At 36.4% G+C, this 22,413-nt stretch overlaps 2 protein-coding genes across 4 annotated transcripts in view; both read right to left on the reverse strand.

Moving 5' to 3' along the window:
- The window catches only part of tecta.1.L (tectorin alpha, gene 1 L homeolog), a 55,921-nt gene extending 53,205 nt beyond the window's left edge, over nt 1-2,716 (reverse strand). Inside the window, exons 1-4 of the mRNA XM_018225761.2 lie at nt 2,359-2,716; nt 1,369-1,438; nt 283-335; nt 61-194 (exon numbers count right to left, since the gene is read on the reverse strand). Of these exons, the coding sequence (XP_018081250.1) occupies nt 61-194; nt 283-334 (186 nt within the window). The 5' untranslated portion in view covers nt 335; nt 1,369-1,438; nt 2,359-2,716. The remainder of the gene's footprint in view (nt 1-60; nt 195-282; nt 336-1,368; nt 1,439-2,358) is intronic.
- Nucleotides 2,717-17,751: 15,035 nt separating this feature from the next.
- The window catches only part of tbcel.L (tubulin folding cofactor E-like L homeolog), a 52,302-nt gene continuing 47,640 nt past the window's right edge, over nt 17,752-22,413 (reverse strand). For 2 of the 3 annotated variants that reach the window (XM_018224629.2, XM_018224628.2), the window contains exon 8: nt 17,752-21,467. In XM_018224629.2, coding sequence (XP_018080118.1) covers nt 21,149-21,467 — 319 coding nt within the window. In that variant the 3' untranslated portion in view covers nt 17,752-21,148. 3 annotated transcript variants of the gene reach the window in all.

Genomic DNA, 22,413 nt, shown 5'->3' on the forward strand with positions numbered 1-22,413 from the left:
GTGAGTCCATCAATTGATTTATATTTTGGACAATCTTGACAAATAATATTTGTTACTCACATAAAGTGTTCTGTGTGGAACCCCAAAGAATATGAAAGGTATGGAGAGTTTAATTTCTGCTGAACTTCCATCATCCACCTTAGGGGTTTTGGTATCATTTTGCCAGAAGGGATACAATATTTCTTTTGACTGTGCTGTAGGAATAAACAGAACAATATCATTAATTAACTGTGATCGATATCTAACATCAGTAACACATTATTTTTGCCTTAAGATACAAACCTTGTAGCAAAATGAGTGCAGACCAGAGTCCCAGTAGAAATGGACAATACATTCTGAAACAAACAAATGTTACAGTTATCACATTTCAAATCAATCTTGTCTATTGATAACATGGCTGTAATTTGTATAGACAGTAGAATTACAAAGTATCATAGTAACATAATAACTATAACGAATTTATGGGCTTTACAAGCAATTTTATGTTATTATTATATCTGGTTGCCTTTTCCTGAAGTTTAATATGCATCCCCAGAAGAGGCTCAATTGCACATTCACAGGTAAAAGCTTTCATATAAGATATTGCGAGCCAATTCAGGCTGCTTTTAACTGACAGAGAGATGCAGGTGACTAATTGATCACTAGCTTTTGTGCCCTGGAATATTGGCTTACAGTCTTTCAACTAAGAAACAGGGAGTGACATGGAAGATTGCTTTGTGAATCCCACTAAAATCTAGCATATGCAACGTCATTAACCTCACGTTATAGTAAGACACAGAAGCACTTATATTTCTATCTTTAAGCATACTATCCCAGGTAAGAGTAGTCTTCATTTTAGTGTGACTGCTCTGATGAATGTTTTTAGTTTTTTAGTTCTAGAAATTCCTGCTTTGAACTTTTCAAAGCAAATAGATCTCTCGTACAGTCAAAGCTCTCTTCTACAGGTTTCCCAAACTTCACAGCACACGTATTGTAGAGGGCTTTGTTTTATAAGCTGTGCAGGCATTTTATGTACATACACCCAGATGTCTATTCTGTAACACTATTAGTTATATACTCTTATTTGTGAGCTTGAGTGCATCTAGCATTCAGAAGATGCTCCAGTAAACCACAGCACATAATCAAAGGGGTAGTTCATATTTGAATTAACGTTTAGTATGATGTAGTGATATTTGGAGATAAATACAAGAGTCCTACTATTTGCGTTCATTTAAATATTTAGCATTATGTCAGCAGGTCTGCAGTTGGTTGGCAAGTTCCATTTAACCTAACAACCATTTAGTCTTTTGAATGAGACTGGTATATGAATACATATTCATAGTACAAACAGCATTTATTATTGTTATAACACATATCTTAAAGACCTACCTGATGATGCAAAGATGACTATTCTTTCTGCATCTTCCACGGTCTTCAATTCTGATTTGTGATACCTACTCTTTAATAGAAACATCCACATATTATTACATTCACTGCTCTAAGCACATTTAGCCTGCTCTAAGATCTTCATTATAAGAGCCTTAAAGACCAGAAACTATAATATTACCTCCTTATCTTCCAAATCAGGCAAATATGTATAAAATTGGAGCAGATTTTCACATGAAAGTGCCATATTGCACAAGCGTAGTTCCCAGTGGCCAATCAGCAACTAGCTTTTAACAGTCTACAAGTAGGAAAACTTGGCAACTGCACTTGTGTAATTAATCACCAATGCTAGTAAATGAGCTGTTCTATTACATAAAATAAATCCGTACATTTTTCAAATGTTTTTTCTGTATTTTGACAGATCTGAATTGGTTTAATTTCTTAGATAACATAATCTCAGCATGTAACAAATTAGACATATGCATACAATTCATACTTATTAATATCAAGTTGTGGGTCTGTAATAATATTTATAAAAACCATATGTTATACTTCTTATTTTCCTAAACACGTTAATATACTAACAGTTGAATGAAAAGTCATTATGGAAAATTCTGCTATTTGCAGTATGTAGGGAAAACATAAAAACTTTGCTTGGCTGAAATCTTTTTTGCCTTATGTCTTGCAAATGCAGTGACCATCTTAAATTATGTTAAATTGCTAACACCAAGCATATCAGTGTTTCTTTAGCTTTATATTTATCAGGAAATGTTAAAATCTAATAGATAAATGCATTACAAAATCTGTAGATAGTCTCACAGTTATAAAATATACTATTGTGTATATATATATATATATATATATATATATATATATATATATATATATATATATATATATATATATATATATATATATATATATATATATATATATACATGTGTGTGTATAGCCCAAAAAAAATTTACATTAAAACATTAGGAAGTTACAGACCTGACCAAGAAATGCGTTAGAACCCAAACAGTAAAATAAAGAAGTGTTGCGTTCTCCTCCTTTCTAGTGTGACTGGTTTGGAAAAATAGATATAATTCCTCTGGTCCTCTCCCCAAATTGAAGCCTTAGGTTCGTCTGATGTTATGCGAGGAGGAATCTGAGTGAAGAGCCGGAGAACAGTTTATCCCTATTGATTAGGTTAATCTAACAATCCCTGGGTTTTTTTGGGCTGTGAAATTGGAGTGAGACTGTTTCCCTGAAATCTTAGCTCCCTTAAAAAAAAAGAATTCAGATGAAAATGTCAACTCCTTGGACTGGGCTCTTACTCTTTCTGACCAGAAATACTTTCAACTAAAGAACACAAAAGAGAAAACCCCTTTCACCTTTCTCTAAAAAAACTTTACCTATTAAATTACCAAATTAGCATCAGTTTAAAACACTAAACAAAGGAAGTTGACTTTGCATTTAAATTAGGAAGTCAACTTTGCATAGAAGTCTTTTTGTCTGAGAACAATTTAGCAAATTGATTGTTATCTATTTTTTTCCCCCTCTTTGTTAACAAAAAGGAAAGTATAGAACCTTTGAAACAGACCGTTCAGATCCTTCACTATGCTTAATAGCTCCTTATTCCTGAAGGCTACGACGATCAAATGGTTACCAGTCTCACAAAAGCGAGGCCCCACAAATTTCTTTACTCTTCAAATGTCCATTTTAAGCAACAGTATAATATAAATAACACTTATTAAACCATTTTACTGGTTGAGATTTGTCAACTGGGGCTATGTTGTATATTATTAGGAGAAAAAAGAATGTAAAAGACCAGCATGCTTTAGTTGTCCATGTGTTTCAATGCATGCTAATATCTATTATAGTTAATAAATTATGTAATAATACAAAATGTTTGAATTGTTAATGGATTTTGGAATGGCAAATATGTCCACAGAGCACTTAAATAGGATACAAGATACAAATAAAACCAGGCTTAATAATGCCTTATGGCTCATCAGGTGCCATATGTTGCAGAAATATTGTAATATCCAAGACAATTCTTCTGTAGTTTTCCTCTGGCTATTTATTAAATCATTTTCCCTTGCATTTGGAACTAATTCTAGTTTAGAAAAATATACGTAATACTGTGCCAACAAGCAGTTCAGAAACATGAATTTTAGCCAGAAACAATCAAGAATTCAATACACATGGGGGAGACTGTAAGGTCCTTATAGGCACTGGGGTTTTATGATTCTATTTTGCACAGTAATGTGTGCCCAAATAATGATTTGCAATTAAGATTTATTCCTTCAGTAGGAAGGTCTATTAGGAATGTTTTTGGCAGGAATTTCATAAATAAATACATATAAACATTTGTACATTTTAAATGCTACTTGGTTAAGTAAGGCCAGTGGTTTCGGTCTTGTTTTATTTTAAATCTAAGACCATGATTCAAAAAATGGTTACCAATTTAGCGACAGTGTCTTTGTTTTTTCTTTGATATTAGCTGCAGTGTAAGGCTACGGCAAGATCGGGCTGTTTCTCAACCTGTGGTTAAATGCAGACAAAGAAACAGCCTGACCGCTCACCTTTGGTCCATGTTTTATCTGCACCCGGAGCCACTGCTTCAGCCCAGGTGCATACTCACAGATTTCAAAGCCGAAAATAACTCCCTGTATCTGTACCCAGGCTAACACAGTAACTCCAGGTGCAGACACAGATATAGATACAGAAGATATCAGTGTAGGGGGTCCCTAAGGCCCAATGGGACCTTTGTAAATTAGATATAAAAGGAAGTAACTCAGCATTTTCTTCAGTGGCTCTTGTGGCTAGCCAGTGGCCGCTAGGATAATCATACCAGGCTCTTTATTGTCATGTACTTTATATACATTTTACTGATTCAACATATGTTTCCAAAAGTTTGATAATAAAAACAAAACAATTAACCATACTATCACAATAATGTGCAGCTGAATTTGGAATTCAAAATGAAAAAAAACATTGGGATAATTCAGAATCTCAAGAAATAATTTTGGGTTTTCTTAAAGGAGAACTAACCTCTAAGAATGTATATGGTCAAAAATTCCATATTTTAAATACTGCACTTATTGCACGAGCCTAAAGTTTTAGCTTCTCAATAGCAGAAATGATCCAGGACTTCAAAATTGTCACAGGGGGTCACCATCTTTGAACGTGTCTGCTCAGTGGGCTATGAGCAACTGTTGAGAAGCTAAGCTTAGGGGGCATCACAAAATATCAAACAGAAAATGTCTGTAATATAAGATGATGCTACAAGGCTGATTATTAAAGTCTGATTCTAGTTGCACTGGTTTATGTGCTGCCATGTAGTATTTATCTGTATTAATTACTAATCAGTCTTATATTGTGACATTTATATTCTATCTGTACTGTATTGTACAGTTGTGAGTGGGTCCCTAAGCTCAGTAAGTGACAGCAGCACGGAGCATGTGCAGTGAATCAGCAGAAAATAAGATGGGGAGATACTGGGGCATATTTGGAGACACAAATCTTCCCTGCTAAAGGACCGTGGTTGCCTTGGGCTGGTAAAGAAGCCCAAAACATAATGTACAAGATTTCGAGCCTACTTCTTTAGTTTTAGTTCTCTTTTAAAGGGATTCTGTCATGATTTTTACTGTATAGCTTTTATTTCTAAATCACATTGTTTACACTGCAAATAAAATATAAAATTGTATTCCTGAACCAAGAAGTGTATTTTTTTAGTGGTTAAATTGGTGTGTAGGAAGCCATCTCAGCTCATTTGCCTGGAAATTACAAATTACAACATGATGAACGAGCACAAATGCTGTATTTTGTATACTAAACATAAACATGAATTGCACCGCAAACCTAATTAAACAAATGATTTATGCTTTCAAAGTTGGCCACAGGGGGTCACCATATTTGTGTTTTTTGGTGACCAAAAACTCAATTATAGATGCAAGATAATTCGGTCAGAATGTTGATTACCACCAGATGTCAGGCATGTTGCTGTTATCGTAAATACCAAGATTATTTTTCATGTTGGCTTCATTATATTTTACCATAGATATGGGGATAAAGGACATACATGTTCAGTGCTAGGAAACATTTGCTTAATGTTTACAACTCCAATGCAGGAACAAACAACATGGAGCCAGATCTCATTGGAGAACTTTTTTCAATTTACTGCTGCTGTTGGAAAAGCTGGAAAGCTAGTAAAAAAGTTTTACTGATCAATATTGTATTAAGAATACAGCCCTGATGTTACTGGACTACAGCTCCCAGCATGCCTTAACCTTAATAATATGTTTCAATCTGTTGGATTTGTAGACAAGCAACAACTGAACAACATGTGGTTGAACAGTGCAGTAGTGTTTACAGAACCTTTAAATGCATGGTTTCCCCAACATATCATGGTTCCACTCTAACACAAAAGCTACAAGATTACATGTAATAAAAAATGTAATTATTAGTTCATTGTTTTCTTGTGGCTTAATCAGACACTGCTTCTTGTTCTGAAATGATTCATTATCAATAACTCCCTAGGGATTAGTAATGTGCATCATGCCGCCTGAGTATTTTTAACTTTTTTTCATTGTACGGCTTATAAACATTAATTTAAAATTGAATTTATCTCTGTGTTCAGTATCAAATGTTTTGCCGATGATGCACTGAGCTGTAACACATTCTGACTCTCAGAAATATTAACACAAGAAGAATACTGCTGCTTCTACAATACAGATTTTTACATTTTAAAAAATATATTTGACTTCCATCATCAGGGAAATCAAAACAGGAAGCTTCACGGATAAGGCAATAGGATAGATGGAGCATTACAGTTACTTTTACTTCCATTTTTATTCCATATTCTTTGTACATGCAATGGCTTTTATCCATTTTCTAAGATGTGTAAATTTGTGCAGCAACATCAAAGGGAAAAAAATTATGCAGAGGGACCAGTTGTGAACGTCGCTGGTCAACACTAAGGGGTCTATTTACTTAGTTCGAGTGAAGAAATAGAGGAAAAATAGTTTGAATTTCGAATGGTCGAATATGGCTACTTCGACCATCGAATGGGCTACTTCGACCTTCGAATCGAACGATTCGAACTAAAAATCGTTCGACTATTCGATAGTCGAAGTACTGTCTCTTTAAAAATTTCTTCGACCGCCTAGTTTGCCACCTAAAACCTACCGAGGCCAATGTTAGCCTATGGGGAAGGTCCCCATAGGCTTCCTATCAATTTCCTGATCGAAGGAATATCCTTCGATTTGAAGGATTTTATCGTTCGATCGAACGATTATTCCTTCGATCGTTCGATCATAGGAATAGCGCAAAATCCTTCGACTTCGATATTCGAAGTCAAAGGATTTTACTTAGACGGAGGAATATCGAGGGTTAATTAACCCTCGATATTCGAGTTTGTGAAAATAAACCTGAACAAGGAAAAAAATGCTGACAAAACTCATGCAACTTTTTTTCTCAAATGCAAGCTTATTAACGAAAAAACTGCAACAAAATATTCCCATGTGAATTTTTTAGTGGAAAAAAGTCGCATGCCAGTGAGAGTCTCATGGTCCCATTCATTTTCAATGAGGCTGAAAATCTCTAATGTTTTAATAAACTGGGAAAATATATAAAGTTGTCAGAGAACATTCCCATTGACTTGTATGCAACTGAGTTTTTTCTGGCGAATTTTCATGGTTTTATTCTTTAAAGATAAACTATACCCCAAAAATGAATACTTAAGCAACAGATTGTTTATATCAAATTAAGTGGTATATGAAAGAATCTTACCAAACTGGAATATATATTTTTTTTAAAAGGTGTTCTTTTTATTGTTTTAAAGTGTAACTGGGATAGGGTACAGAAAGAAAGAGGGAAGGGAAGGGGGGGGGGGAAAAGGTACATCAGCAGCGAAAACAACATAAGCATGAGCAAAACATACGACATTGCATTTCTCAAAACATACCGTATCATCATGGTAATGACAATAAATGTGCTTCTAACCAGACACCCCATATTCTCTCAAATTTGTTGGGGTGACCCCTAGCTTCATAAGTCAACTTAATTAACGGGAGCATCTTGTTCACATACACAATCCAGCCCGGTCTTTGGGGAGGGTGGGGAGCCATCCAGTGAATGATCATTAGTTTCTTGGCATAAAAAAGTAGGGATCTTAGTAATATTCTGGTACTACTGAGTGGCACCATATCGTCAACTACACCCAGTAGGCAGATTTCGGGGGTTTGTAGTGGGGGGAGGGACAGGACCTCAACAATATACAGTGTGATATCGGACCAATATCTGGAAATAACCGGGCACGACCATACCATGTGCCAAAAGGTTCCATCTGCCAACCCACATCTTTTACACGTGGGAAGGGGTAGTCTTCCCATTTTGTGGAGCCTATTAGGGGTGAGATATATCCGCATCAGAATTTTGTATTGTATTAACCTGTCTCTCGAGCTAATCAAGAATTGGTAGAGTCTGCCCGTTGTCTCATCCCACTGGTCTTCACTCAGACCGGGCATGTCTACCTGCCATTGCTTATAGGCTGACTGAAAGGGCGAGGCAGTGGATGACAGGAGGAGTGAATATAAACTCGAGACCATTTTAGCCGTTTCCTCCTTACTTAATTGTGCTAGGACTGTTGGTACCACCATTTCTAGATCTCCTGAGCCAAATTGTGCCGAAAATATGTGCCGTAGCTGAAGATACCGAAACATGGGTAAATTGGGAGTAGCAATCTTATCCCTCAACGCTACCATGTCCATAAACCTCGAATTGACTACAATGTCCCCCAAGTATTTGATGTTTTTTGAGGTCCAGTAGCTCATGGCCTCCACATTATAAAACTGCTGTAACTGGGAGTTCCTCCATAGGGGCAACATAGGAGAAAGTATTGGCTGTTTGGTTTTAGTTAGTCTGACCATATGCATCCAGGCCGTATAAGGGGCTTTCATACAAGGAGGTAATGTTGGATAATCCCTAGGCTTTCTATACACATAGTTCCTTAGGGCCTCCAGTGAGCCCAAGAGCCTGGCCTGCAATATAACATTGGGGTTATCTAAGTCCTGAGTCAGCCACCAATTGACATAGCTAAGCTGGGCCGCAATATAGTAGAGGTAAAAATTGGGGAGACTCAGGCCCCCCCCTGGCATACGGGGCCATCAATCTAGCGGAGGAGATTCTGGCTCCTTTGTTGTTCCACAGGAAAGGTGTTATCAGTGCTTGAACAGTGGTGCAGATTTGCTTGGATAATGGGGTCGGAGAGTTATGGAACAGGTACAGATATTTTGGCAGGAATACCATTATTATGATATTTATTCTACCCCACAGCGTTAGCGGGAGGGGCCCCCACGCCTGTATAGATTTAGATAGTTGCTGATTAATTGGGATTACGTTTAAGGGAACAAACTGTTCGGGGTCAAGGTGAATATTAATCCCAAGATACCTAAAGGTTGTAACCCACTTTAAGCGGGGGTCCGCTGTCTGGGTCTGTTCAAGGGAGGGTTCTAGGGGAAAAATGACTGACTTAGACCAATTTATGCGAAGGCCAGCATATCTCGAAAAGTCAGAAAAAATATTTAGCACCTCTGCCAAGGAGGGGCCTGGGTCCGCCAAATAAAGGAGGACATCATCCGCATAGAGGGATATCCTTTCCTCCACAGGGCCATATTTTAAGCCTGAAAGATGCGGAGACAGGCGGATTTTGGTGGCCAGTGGTTCTATTGCCAAGGCAAATAGGAGCGGTGACAGTGGGCAACCTTGGCGAGTCCCCCTACTCAGCGGAAAGGTGGAGGAGGTAGTGTCATTTACCCGAACTTGTGCCGTGGGATTGCTATAAAGCAACTGGATCCACTTAATGAATTGCTTGCCAAACCCATACCGCTCCAATACCGCCCATAAGTAAGGCCACTCTATCGAGTCAAATGCTTTTTCGGAGTCCAGGGAGACCACCACCCTGGACCCCGAGTTGTCATGTGGTACCTGCATGTTATAGTACAATCGCCTTAAATTGACATCTGTGGACCTCTTAGGCATGAACCCTGTCTGGTCAGGATGGATCAAATGTGTGATTATTTGTTGTAGTCTAACCTCCAACACCTTGGCCAGAACTTTTGCATCCACATTTATCAGTGAGATAGGGTGGTAAGACCCACAGAGAACTGGAATATATATTTAAGTAAAAACTGCCCTTTTACATCTCTTGTCTTGAACCACCATTTCATGATAGTCTGTGTGCTGCCTCAGAGATCACCTGACCAGAAATACTACAGCTCTAACTGTAACAGGAAGAAGTGTGGAAGCAAAAGACAGAACTCTGTCTGTTAATTGGCTCATGTGACCTAACAAGTATGGTTTATTTGGTGTGTTTGTGAGTACAGTAAATCGTGCAATCCGAGGGGGTGGCCCTTATTTTTTAAAATGGCAATTTTCTATTTATGTTTACCCAATGGCACATACTACTAAAAAATGATATTATTATGAAAATGGTTTATTAACATGAAGCAGGGTTTTACATATGAGCTGTTTTATGCAATATCTTTTTAGAGACCTACATTGTTTGGGGGATATAGTTTTCCTTTAATTAATGGTGACTATTCGAGCTACATAGAATATTCTCAAGTATATTTGTATTGGTGTTTTTTCACTGCAATTTTTAAGATGGTGTATTTTCAGATTCAGTTATTTCCAGGGTCTGTTTTTTTTAACCCGAAAAATTTATTTTTAACTCCCAAATAACCTTGAAAACTGGAAAACACATCTTGAACCTTAACAAATGTGCCACTAATTCTTTTTTTATCATCCTGGGTTGGGTGGTGATGCTGCAGAAAGCCTGGAAATGGGACCCAGTGAGTAAAGATTATTATCTGCCAGGACCGAGTAGCTTTTGTAAGTTTGGCATAGGGACCAAGGAGAAAGCTATATAAGTCCCATTTGCGGTATCTGATGGACTAAGAAAGTTTGTAGTTGTATCCAGGCAAAAGATCAGTGCAGGCAATGAATAGCAAAGTCAGTAATCAAAACAAGATCAGAAAAAAATCAGAAATCAGGAATAAGTCAATAAAAAATGAAAGCACATCAGGAATACTCAGGAGTAGATATGGTGTGTTATGATCATACGAATGGGTGCATTGGATTCTTAGGCTTGACGAGAAGCGAATCGGAGCACTCTGCTAGATGAACTGTAATACAGCTGGCGCAGTAGGAGTACAGTGTAGTTAGTACCCTAAATGAGCGGATTGAAGATAGAATATTACATTTACTGTAGAGTGCCCCCTGTAAGAGAGTAGATAATTAAATGAAGTATGTGAGCACTGAGTTACAGTTTCTGTTAATGATGGATAGCAAGCAGCTAACCTGTAACATGCAATATGATACATATGTTATCTGCTTGACACTTCAAGTGTGGTTAGAACCAGTATCTACAAATCTCAAATCATCTAGATGATATAGGAAAATGGCTAATAGGGTATTTTCAGGCATTTTGCCCATCAAGTTTCCCCTGAATTGTCCTTACGAATGTGAATAGTGCACAGCAAAGCTTTTCAAGGCAGCTCTGGTTTTAGCTATACTTCTATGAACATTACCATCAGTTTTTTTTTTCAAATTTTGCACATTAATTACACATCATGTGCAATAAGAGGCTTTAGATATTAGCACTGTTTTATTTCATGTGAACAAATCTCCATGTCAGGAGAAAATTAATCCTTCAATGGCTCATTTTTGCCAAGGGCCTTTAACTTTAGACTTTTTTTTTTTTAAAAAAAACAAGATTTTTATGAATTATATTTTAATTATAAGACACATTGTATAAACAAATCTATTTATTCTTTTGAAGAAATGAACCTAAGCAAAGGGCTTTCAAAAAAAGCATCATCATCATTATAATTAATAAAACATATTTATAAAGAACATATTCCACAGTACTGTACAATAAGTGGGTGTATAAAAGAAACATACAGATTACGTATACAAAAAAAAAACAATAAGCAATATAAGAGATAAAGAGTGTCCTGCCCAAAAGAGCTTATAATATAAAGCATTGCTTGAAAACCTGAGGTTTTCCAAACAGAAGGATTGGACTGATTGCATTCATTGCAGATTTTGTGTATTTATTAGACCTGTCCCTCACTTTTTCAACCCCATCAGTAGTATATTATCAGGCAATTTGGATGTACTGTACTTGACCATTCTTGTGTTCAGGCCCCAGGTGATACTTTAGAGAGTGTCTTACAATTGCATTTACAGGTATGGGACCTGTTATCCAAAATCTTAGTTGGGATCAAGTACAAGGTACTGTTTTATTATTACAGAGAAAAAGGAAATCATTTTTAAAATTTTGAATTATTTGATTAAAATGGAGTCTATGGGAGATGGCCTTTCCATAATTCAGAGTCTTCTGGATAAGGGGTTTCCAGATAACATAACCCATACCTGTAGCAATATCAGCCTGAGCATTTGGTACATACAAAGGGAAGGAATGTACAATTGTGTTTAGTACAACCATAAGGTGAGTCTGGACAGGTGTAAAAAGAAATAGGCAATGATGTCAAAATATTAGAAGTTACCAAAGCATTTGTTGTCATATAATAGCATGAGATATCCATTTATAAGGATATAGTGTAGAGATTATTCATGTTGTTTGTATATTATAAATACATATTGAATGGTAACATGGAAATACAATAGATGTAAGTATCAATTCAGCTCCACAGTAAAATGGTTAGTCACACTGTATATCCCTTGTACAGAGGGGCCTCTAACTATACAATGGAGTGTCATTCTAATAAAAATAAGGTTTACTTATGTGGACTCAAAATAAAGTGTGGTAGTCAAATGTTTTTGCCTTCTCTTTTCTTTGCAGATTTCATTCAATTGCAGTGAACACAAATGATAATTAAGAAAATGCAAAACCCAGTCAAGGAAATATACGTTTATGATAAAATCGATCATCCTTAAATGTCTGATTTTTAATGCCTTTGACTAAATCAACAGGTCAGAAAAAAATGACAAAAAAACCAGTACAATGACATTTATTTTAATCAAGTCTGAATGGATCAAATATCATTCAGAATGCTAGAGGAATGCCAAATAAATCTGTAAACAAAACGAAAGGTTGATTGCTATACATTAAGCAGCAAGAAAGAAAAGCATAGTAGGAACCCTTAGAATTATTTAGGTAAACATATTATTATAAATAAATATTTTATAAACTCCAATCATCCTTATGGCTGTGGCCCAACCAAGGCCCGTTTTTGTAAATACACGCACTTGCATAGATACTAGAATACATTTGAAATGTACATTGATTAATTCGCTCTCCTTTTTTCTATTCTTGTAGTTAATTTGGCCAGATCAGTCCATTCCAATTCCATTGCTGCCTACAAATTTGGTGGTCAAATTGCCTGGTGTGCAATTTTGCTCAGTTTACAGAGCACATAGAATTTGTGTGTTTTTCATGAAAAATTCAAGTTTATTTTGAAGTCAAAAATTTATTTTTTCGTGATTTATTATACCCCGACCCTGTAAATATCTCAAATCTGAAAATACATCTAAAACCTGTCAAGGTCACGTAGAAGTCAATGGCAGAGGTCCCTTGAAGATTGAAGATTGGAATATGTTAATTGCCTTCATGATGTTTGGGGATTTTTTCACAGGGTTTCGCTCTAAAACTCAATCAATTTGAGAAATTAAAGTTTTCAGGTTGTTAACACGAAATCGCTGATTCGAGTTTTTCCCATTGGAGTTTTCCATTTTCTTCAGTAAGAAACCATTTGAGTTGTGACTTCAAGGTCTAAAAAAAGCTCACATAAATTTAACCTTTGATAAATAATCCCCTAATGAGTGTAAACTCTACCCATTTCATTCAGTGATTCAATTCAGGGCAGATTTATCAAAATTCGAGTTTGTCCTTTTGCTGAGAATCCCATTGTCCCGTTCATTTTCAATGAGGCTGAAAATCTCAAATGTTTTAACAAACTGGGAAAATAAATAAAGTTGTTAGAGAACATTCCCATTGACGACTTCTATACCACCTCTAGGGGAGATTGTGGATGCACACCTAAGGCCAATTTCAAAAAGTTTAAAGCCCTGATTCAAGTAAATATGCAAGTGCATGTAATTTTGAAACAGGGTTTTTTTGTTACAAAGTTATGATCATAATATTGATAAGCCACCATACCACGTCAAGGTAAAACCCCACATGGTGGTCCCTAACTTATTTATCTTTAGTCATAGTAAAAAAGGAACATTACCTCTCTGTGTAGTAACAATTCTTTATGTAAACATATCCAGTGCTTTGGTTTCAAACTCTGTGCTAAATCTTCCCCCGCCAACTGCTAAGCGGCTTTTAAGAGGGAGAGACTGCCTTAACCAACGCCCATTTTAGAAAAGTAGAAGTCAGGTGTTGTAATTAAAAACAAAATAGAGTGATATGTGCAGTTGCACAATAGTGTGTATACATGTGTAAGTGAAATGTGAAGGTGTGTATGGTAGTGGTAAGGGAAAGTGTATGACATTTTAAGATATATAATGATTGATGATGCTGTACAGTAGAAAATTTTATAAATACTATATATGCTTTTATTTTTGGAGTCACGTCACATGCTTTTCACTTGTCTCTAATGAGATTTATGTAAGACTTACAAATAGCAATTAATTACAGACCCACATCCTTCTCTCTTTTTCTTATTAGGAGCCAACAGAGACTGTTGAGTCATCAGAAAGTCAAAGGTTATCGTTTATTAAAGGGGTTGTTCACCTTTGAGATAACTTTTAGTATGATGTAGAGAGTGATATTCCGAGACAATTTGTAATTTGTTTTCATTTTTTTATTATTGAAGGTTTTTGAGTTATTTAGCTTTTTATTCAGCAGCTCTTCAATTTAATAATAGTAATAAAAAGTAACAATAAAGGAGAGAAAGGAGCTTATTATTAAAGCAAAACGATACCCCCCAACAATATAGGTCTCTATAAAAGATAATGCATAAAACAGCTCATATGTAAAACCCTGCTTCATGTAAATAAACCATTTTAGTAGTATGTGCCATTGGGTAATCCTAAATAGAAAATTGCCTTTTTAAAAAATAAGGGCTACCCCTGGGGCTTTTGCTTCCATGCTTCTGGACAGGTGATCTTTGAGGCAGCACAGAGACCATCACAAAATGGTGGTTCAAGGCAAGAGATGTAAAAGGACAATATTTACTTAAATAAAAATTACAGTTAAGATAAAATTCTTTAATATGCTACTTAATTTGGTGTAAACTATCTGTTGCTTAAAGGAGAAGGAAAGCTAGCAAAGGAGTTCATTGCCAATAGATTAGCCACAATAGTGCAAGCTATAACACTATTTATTCTATAGAATGCTTTACCATACCTGAGTAAACAGCTCTAGAACCTCTCTCTGTTTGTATAGGATAGCAGCTGCCATATTCTCTTGGTCTGACATCACTTCCTGCCTGAGTTTCCCTGCTCACAGATAGCTCTGGGCTCAGATTACAGCAGGGAGGGGAGGAGGGAGGGAGAGAGTAGCAAACTGAGCACGCTCAAGCCCTGCCCTGTAGGTTTAAGATGAAAACAGGAAGTCTGATATAGAAGTCCATGTATACACAGTAGAAGGGAAGAAATGTGGTGTTTCTTTTGACATAGGACTCAGGGCAACATTACTTTGTGGTGTACTGGTGTATTTATATAGACCTTTCTGATAAAACTTACTTAATTTTAGCCTTTCCTTCTCCTTTAAATATACATTTTTGGGGTAAAGTTTTCATTTAAGAATGAAAGCACATAAAGATACACATTTTAAGCAGTTTTGAAGTCAGTTCTCCACAAGCATATTGTGTGATATCCTTTATCAGTAGATTCCGAACTGTGTGGCTAAGGGGACCTGGAACAGGGGGCTCAGTCTAAAGGCCAGTTAGGGTGAGATTTGGGGAGAATGCCTATATGTTCTCCTAGATATACCTAAAACCATAGTTTGATGGTTTCTATTGACTGTGCTAGATAATCTTGGAACTAATGTTGAAAGCTGGATAAGCCTGCGTTCTCCTATATTGGGAATATTATTATGAACTAAGTGTGCCCAGAACAAAGGTTGAACTTCAAAGGGGAACATAAACTGAAAAAGTCTGTAAACCTGTCCTGTATGGTGAGTTCAACAAGTTAGAAATATATGATGACACTTGGAAGACTTTGTATAGAAGAATAAAAAGCTGGCCATCTAGGTTAGATACTTTTCTTTCTTCAATAATATCATTTTTTTAAAGCTCTTGCTTGCAGAAAATATTAACCATTGTCCATCCCATTTTGTATGATGCTAGCCTATGTATGTAAAATAGTTACCCCATTTGTTTAAACAAAATGTAAATACATGTATTCTCCATCTCAGAACAGGTAAACCCCAATAAAAATAATTAGAAATGTATCAAAGTTCTATTTCAACCTTTTACAAAGAGCGCCCTAGATGTTAGGTGAAAACCCTTCTTATAAGCTTTGCATATTATAGCTCGGCATCTAACAATGGTGAATCGCTACATGGTTATTACCCAGGCAAGGATGTCTGACTAAACTCTTAGCAGCAAGATAGTATTTAGAACTATTTAGGTGTTCATGTATACATATACAGTATATATGAACATAGTATACTTTCCCTTTGATGGACTTAATTCAGCTCATACATCATTTTATTGCCTTAGGCAAACCCCATTTCAGTTACCATTATGTAGATTCTCTGTAATCAAATAACATCTTTGAAGATAAATGTCACACTGTGTAATTTCACAGTGGCTCAGCAAATGTGCAAACTGTTGTCAGTTACTACTTAGGAAGCATGTTCTGTTTATATATGCAATTAAATAACACAACTAGCTGTTCCTGTTAAAGATTCACCTATGCCCATGTGGCCTGTGAGCCCATGGGTTTAGCTGTCATATAGGACCTTGTCTACACTCTTATGACAAATTATCTAATTGTATTACATACAAGTACTCAGACTTTTACTTAAACTGAACTAATGAAAGCTAATTACTGAATGGTTGCTATTTTAATTGTACTGGGCCAATTCTGTGTGTAAAATAATAAATAAGGTCAGTCTTCTAGCAACAAACCTACCAGGAGGTCAATGAAATAATAAGCACTCTTTACAACAAATGTAAATACATTTACATTATTGTGTTGCTTGTGTGCCCCACTGCAATAATATCATGCAAGCACGCTCATGGTAAATTTTATGTTACCACACTGGTGTCCTGTGTTAGTATTACGCAACAGCACACATTTATTATCCTCCTTGTGTGACACATAACCCCATTATGGATTCTATAAGATCTCTCCATTTACATTCTCTGAATTAAATGCTCGCTTGTCAGACTAATGAAACTGTACATTGTGATAAGAAATACAGTATCACAATATGGAGGAAGGTGTCCCCATGTATGCACCCGTCCGCACAAAGAAAATTCCAAGAGGGTTATAATAACTTGGGAAGGTGTAGTACTTCTTTTTGCGTCTTTAGTAGCGCGTGTGGCTGCGGGCTGTGTAACGTGCAGGATATAGAGATGGAATAAAAGATTCACACATGCGCAGTAGAAATCAAGCCTCTGAAGAAGTCGCAAGGCGAAACGCGTAAGGCAGGTGACGTCACTGGAAGGCGCCCAGCATCGCACACGAGGAACGAACGCAAAGAACCGCTTCTACACCTTCCCAAGTTATTCTGACCCTCTTGGGACTTTCTTTGTGCGGACGGGTGCATACAGGGGGAGCCTCCAGGAGGACGGTGCATAGATATGCTTTCTATAAACTTTTGCCATGTGAGTGCATTTTAAGCTTTGTTTTTAAAAATATTAAAAAGGTATTTTTACACTATTCGCTGCTGCATGTTGATTCACAGTTTACACAAGGAGAAGCGCTTCATGATTTTACGTGAAAGCTGATATTCCCTGTTTGTGAGTACCCACCTAAACAAGTTTCTAAGGAAAGTTTTTAACTCTTTGGTGGAGGTCAATATCAAATGAGGGTAACACACATATGGTGAAACAATTGGTCTGTTTCTTACACAAGAGGTGGCAACATCGCAAAACAATATTACCCTATTTGCCTGTTTGTCTGTCTCCCGTGCCTTTGGCACTGGCTTTTTTATTTCAGTGACAATTATGATCAATCATAGGCAGTTTTCAAACACACAAGTGGTTTTGGGGTTACATCTGAGAACTTCCTGTTGTTTAATTGTCCCGGTAGACTTACATATGTCTAAGCATTAAGATACTATAGCTCTCATTAACTGAAGGATCTATACTTGTACTATATACTATCTGATATCACATTAGGAAATAAAATCACAGTGGGATGAAGATATTTATCCAAAACTAAACTATTATTTAGAGATTATTCACACTGGCCTTTTTTTATCAGAAATGCATTTTTTATTTGGAATCAATATAAAGGCAATGAGGGCATACAGGGCATTACTGAAGACCTGGTTAATCCATCAAGAGATTAGTAATATTAGTATATATGCTAAAAGTTTAATTACAAGCATGAACAGTTATTTGTGTAGCTGTCTAAGTCTCCACTGCAAATGGGAAAAGTGTTTGGTTAATGCCCTTGTGATGGCCATAAATGCATAGGTGGTTGAGAAGACTAACCCGTCTTACTAAATCTGTGCAATCTTTGGCCATATTTAGCTACATGGGCAATACATTGGCCTACATGGGATGCAGAAGTCTACATCTTTATTCAAAATGTAAAATATATTCTGATTATAGTTCAAAGGAAATGTTGGATTCAGAGTATTCGATAAATCAACTGGAACTATTGCATCACAGACTAGAGAACATTTGCATTATATAAATGAATGAGATTCTTGTGGCTACTTAACATTAAAACATAATGGCAAAATCATGCTTTATTAATTTAATGTAATTTAATAAATGGTCCCTTCATATTTTGTGCTTTTTCCCTAAAGCCCTCTTAGAACTATTAACAAATGGTATAAATATATATTCTAAAATGGTCACATAAAGCCTGGATAAATGCTGACCCAAAACTGGCAAAATGTTGAATAAAAAAATATAACTCTACAAACTGCAAGGCAGAACTCGTAAAGAACTGCTGACACCTTCAACTAGCAGTTCTAGGCTACGTTCACCAGATCCAGATCAAAAGAGCAATAATATCAAATAGCGTTAGGTTAACCTGTTTACTACTGGGAATCAACAAAACACTGCTTGTGATGAAAAATGATAGTTGAGGTCCACTTAAATTACAACTGCCTTAGGGTGGATTTGCTACTAGATCACAAAATAGTAGAAATGCCGGCAGCATGCCTATGGCAGAGTAAAAATGGAGAAGCTTACAAGAGGCAGCCTTTAAACAAAACCCTTCAGTAATCAGTAACTAACCAACTTTGGTTCAAAACAATAGATGCCACATATCCTCATAATGCAGTCTGTAAAAATAGTTTCCGACATTAACGTAGATCAAATTGATTTTCTCTTTCTCTTTACCCCCATAAGCACCAGAACACTGCCATATGGGAATAGTTTTGCTCTGATCTGTATAAGAACATGGATTGTTAACATTGTTCAAGGAACTACGTTATGTTCCATTCTGCTTGTTGCTCCCTTCTAGGTCTCCGCAGGCCTCTGCCAGTTAAAGAGTCCTTGTTTGCCTGACCCCTTGGAGTGAAATGTGAGTTAGAGAAATATCTCTTGGGAGAACTCTGCACAATTAGCATTGTTGCTGTTTCAGATTTGCTTAACCAGGAAGGAAACAGAATCTTCCAAACACTGTCAAACAGGGAAAGCATAGGACAGAGATTGGAAAAAATGTATATTGAACAGAGACAGGACAGATGGAAGCCAGGAAAGACAGAAAGTACTGTACATGCAATATTGAAATAGTGCGCTTTCTAGGTTAATGTAGTTTCATCTTTAGGAAGAGCGATACAAAAACCCACAAACATCAGCTATGCATAAATGAAATATTCAAATAAAACAGGAGCAAACCCAAAGGGAAGGAGTGGGAGCGTAAGAAGCACCACTAATATTTACACTTAACACATACATAACACTTCATTATCTAATACACTTTTCAATAGTATTCTGTTGTTGGTGTACTCATTAGTATTTTAGGCACTTTGATGAATAAACTCCTCAGACTATTGCAACAAAATGTATTTTTTTTAAAAATCCTTCCACTGTGGCAGGGGAAATCAGAAAACATGTCTCTTTTAAAACACATATGTTTTACAACCACTTCTTGCCCTGGGTGCACAGATAACCAAAAAAAAAACATTCACTAGTACACTAAATCACTGTTTCAAATATCGGACTGTCTGATCACAGTGACTTGGGAAGCCCTTCCCTTTCACTGGCTTTGTGTACTGCCAGCCTATTTGCTGAGAAAGAAGGTGGAACCAATGTTTTAAAACAATAAACTAAAAGAATAACAAGTGGCCTCATTTACCAATGGAATAATCCCAAGCGCTCCAGCTTGATGGGGTGCAAAATTGTTCCTCTTGGGGGCTGTCGCACACTGTGCCTTAATTCACAATAAAATTCTGGCACAAGGCACGGAATGTAAGAGTAGAAGGGAATCCTGTACAGTTGTGGGACCTGTTATTCAGAATGCTCAGGACCTGCATAAGGGGTTTTATCATAATTTGGTTCACTATACCTTAAGTCTACTTTAAACTATTTAAACATTAATATGCAATAGGATTGTTTTTCCTCCAATCAGGATTAATAATTACTTTTTGAGGAATTATTATTATAATTATTAGAAAGAAAACAAATTATTTTAAAAAAATTTAATTATTTGATTAAAATGGTAGATGGTCTTCCCTTAATTCAGAGCTTGCTGGATAACAGGTTTCAGGATAACAAATCCCATACCTCTACTTCTCTAGTACTTCTGTCTCATCCTCTGGAGCACCACACGCAAATAGCAGAGGGGAAAGGAGTAATCGGCAATGGCACCTTGAGCCTGTTATTGGCACATTGCACTGCCATTGTAGAAAGGAACTGTGTTTTATGAAAACCCTAGGCCTAGGACATTAATGTTTAGCGTAACACAAATAGTGAAATGTAAAAATGATATGCTGCTTAAGGTTTACAAAAATCGAATAACTAAAGCATGGCAAAAGGAAGTCTAGTAGGAAAAAGGATTAAAAGTAGGACAGATTAAAAAAAACAAGGGTATATACTGTGACTCGTATTTTAATTGAACTCAAACTCGATATCAGATTGTCAGTGCCAATATTCCCCACTATGTCTGTCACTGGTAAAATTAATGAATAAACTCAGGCACTGGGGGGGGGGCTCAGAGTGATCGCCACACACATACCATAGATGCTGGACCAGTAGATCTTATAAAAGTAAAGGGAAGCAAATTAAACCGAAGCATAATAAAAAAAGAAAAACTAAAAAAAGTATTCTGCATCATCAGAGACATGACAGAACTAAGGTAATCATAGCAATAAATTATTATATATATTAATATACACAATTATATTATAAAGGGTAACATATCTTGACTTAATTAAATATAAAAAAAACAGAAAGCTTTTCAGGTTTTTTAAAAACTCACAAAGTGCTCCAGGTAGGGCACAACTTAAGGAGCCTGCTATGATGTACAAATCCCTAAGGTGGCACCAAGGGGACGAAGAGGTAAATTTAAATATTTAAAAGCAATTTTAATTAAAAAAAAAATCCCGTGTAATGTGTGTGTGTATATATATATATATCGCTATATACAGTGTGAATGTATATATAACTATAAGAAGAGGCAAGAACGGTCATTTGATTTTGGGTTCCACATAAAATTTGTCTCCATCATGAACATTATATGAATGTAAACGGCGGGTGCTGGATTTCATTTCCTCAGGGCCAAAAGGGGCTTCATGGTCTAGAAAGTACAGGCGCATGTTGTTGGTGGAGAGCTGCACCAAATTCTTCAGCTGTTTCTTGAACTCGGCCACAGTCTGATCTAAACGGATGCTCATCGTCTCCACTTTCTCTTCAAAGTGTATGTAGACATTGGCTTTGTTCTGGGGTCGAAGATCCACTTCTACGAGAGGTTCTAACTTTCCATACTTTGTCACCAGCTCTTGATATCTGAAAGGGGAAACAATTTCAAGACTGTTCATTGTATTTAGCCAAATAATAGTGTAGTCCTAGCGTTTTATATAATTTCAAAGCAATTCTGAGAGGCTGGAAAACCCGGTCATTTGAAATGTGGCATTAAAACACATGGGGAGTTATTTAATAAAAGGCACTAAATTTGCCCATGGGCAGTAACCCATAGCAGCCAATCAGCAGGTAGCATTTACTGGTCACCTGTTTAAAAGCAACTATCTTATTGGTTGCTATGGGTTAATGTTCCTGGGCAAACTTAGTGCCTTATTACATTTGGGGCTCTGTCATTGACCAACAAACAAGTAGCCAGGGTGTATTAAAGGGCTTCATTCTCTCTTCATGCAGCAGTTGGATGACAGAGCCCCAATGACAGATCGTGAAGATGAACTTGATTATTTCAGGAACAGTACAGAATTTTTAATTGATTGTATTTAGAAAGTTTCTTATTTCAGTATGCTGAGGCTTACATTATATTTTCATATTTGCAATAGTTCTCCTTTAAAAAGTGCATAGGAGGTAGAATGATCAAGTTAATTAAAATGTCTGTGAGATGCACAGATCAAAAGTTATTGAAACAACATGACAGCATCCATGGGTGAACCTAAAGAAGACACTTAGATGTGCATGCAGTAGCAATGTATGTCAGTCCCTGGCAGTTTCTGTGGTTTAATGAACAAGCTAAAACCTACAACATATTGGTTTGTCCAAAAAAAAGTGGTACTTCCTCTTTAACATACAACTGGAAATACAATGCAACCAGAAGTCTCTAAAGTGTTCTCTGATGTTCTCTAATGTGGCAGGCATCTTTGAAAAAAGTGTCACGCAGTTGGTTTTCTTTGCATATTTCCTTTCACTCAGAGTAAAGATGAACCAGTGTTTTTTCAGCCAGGAAGGAAAATGAAACACTGCGACTGTAAGGCAGACT

The sequence above is a fragment of the Xenopus laevis genome, chromosome 7L, assembly GCF_017654675.1.
Source record: "Xenopus laevis strain J_2021 chromosome 7L, Xenopus_laevis_v10.1, whole genome shotgun sequence".
Taxonomy (NCBI): domain Eukaryota; kingdom Metazoa; phylum Chordata; class Amphibia; order Anura; family Pipidae; genus Xenopus; species Xenopus laevis.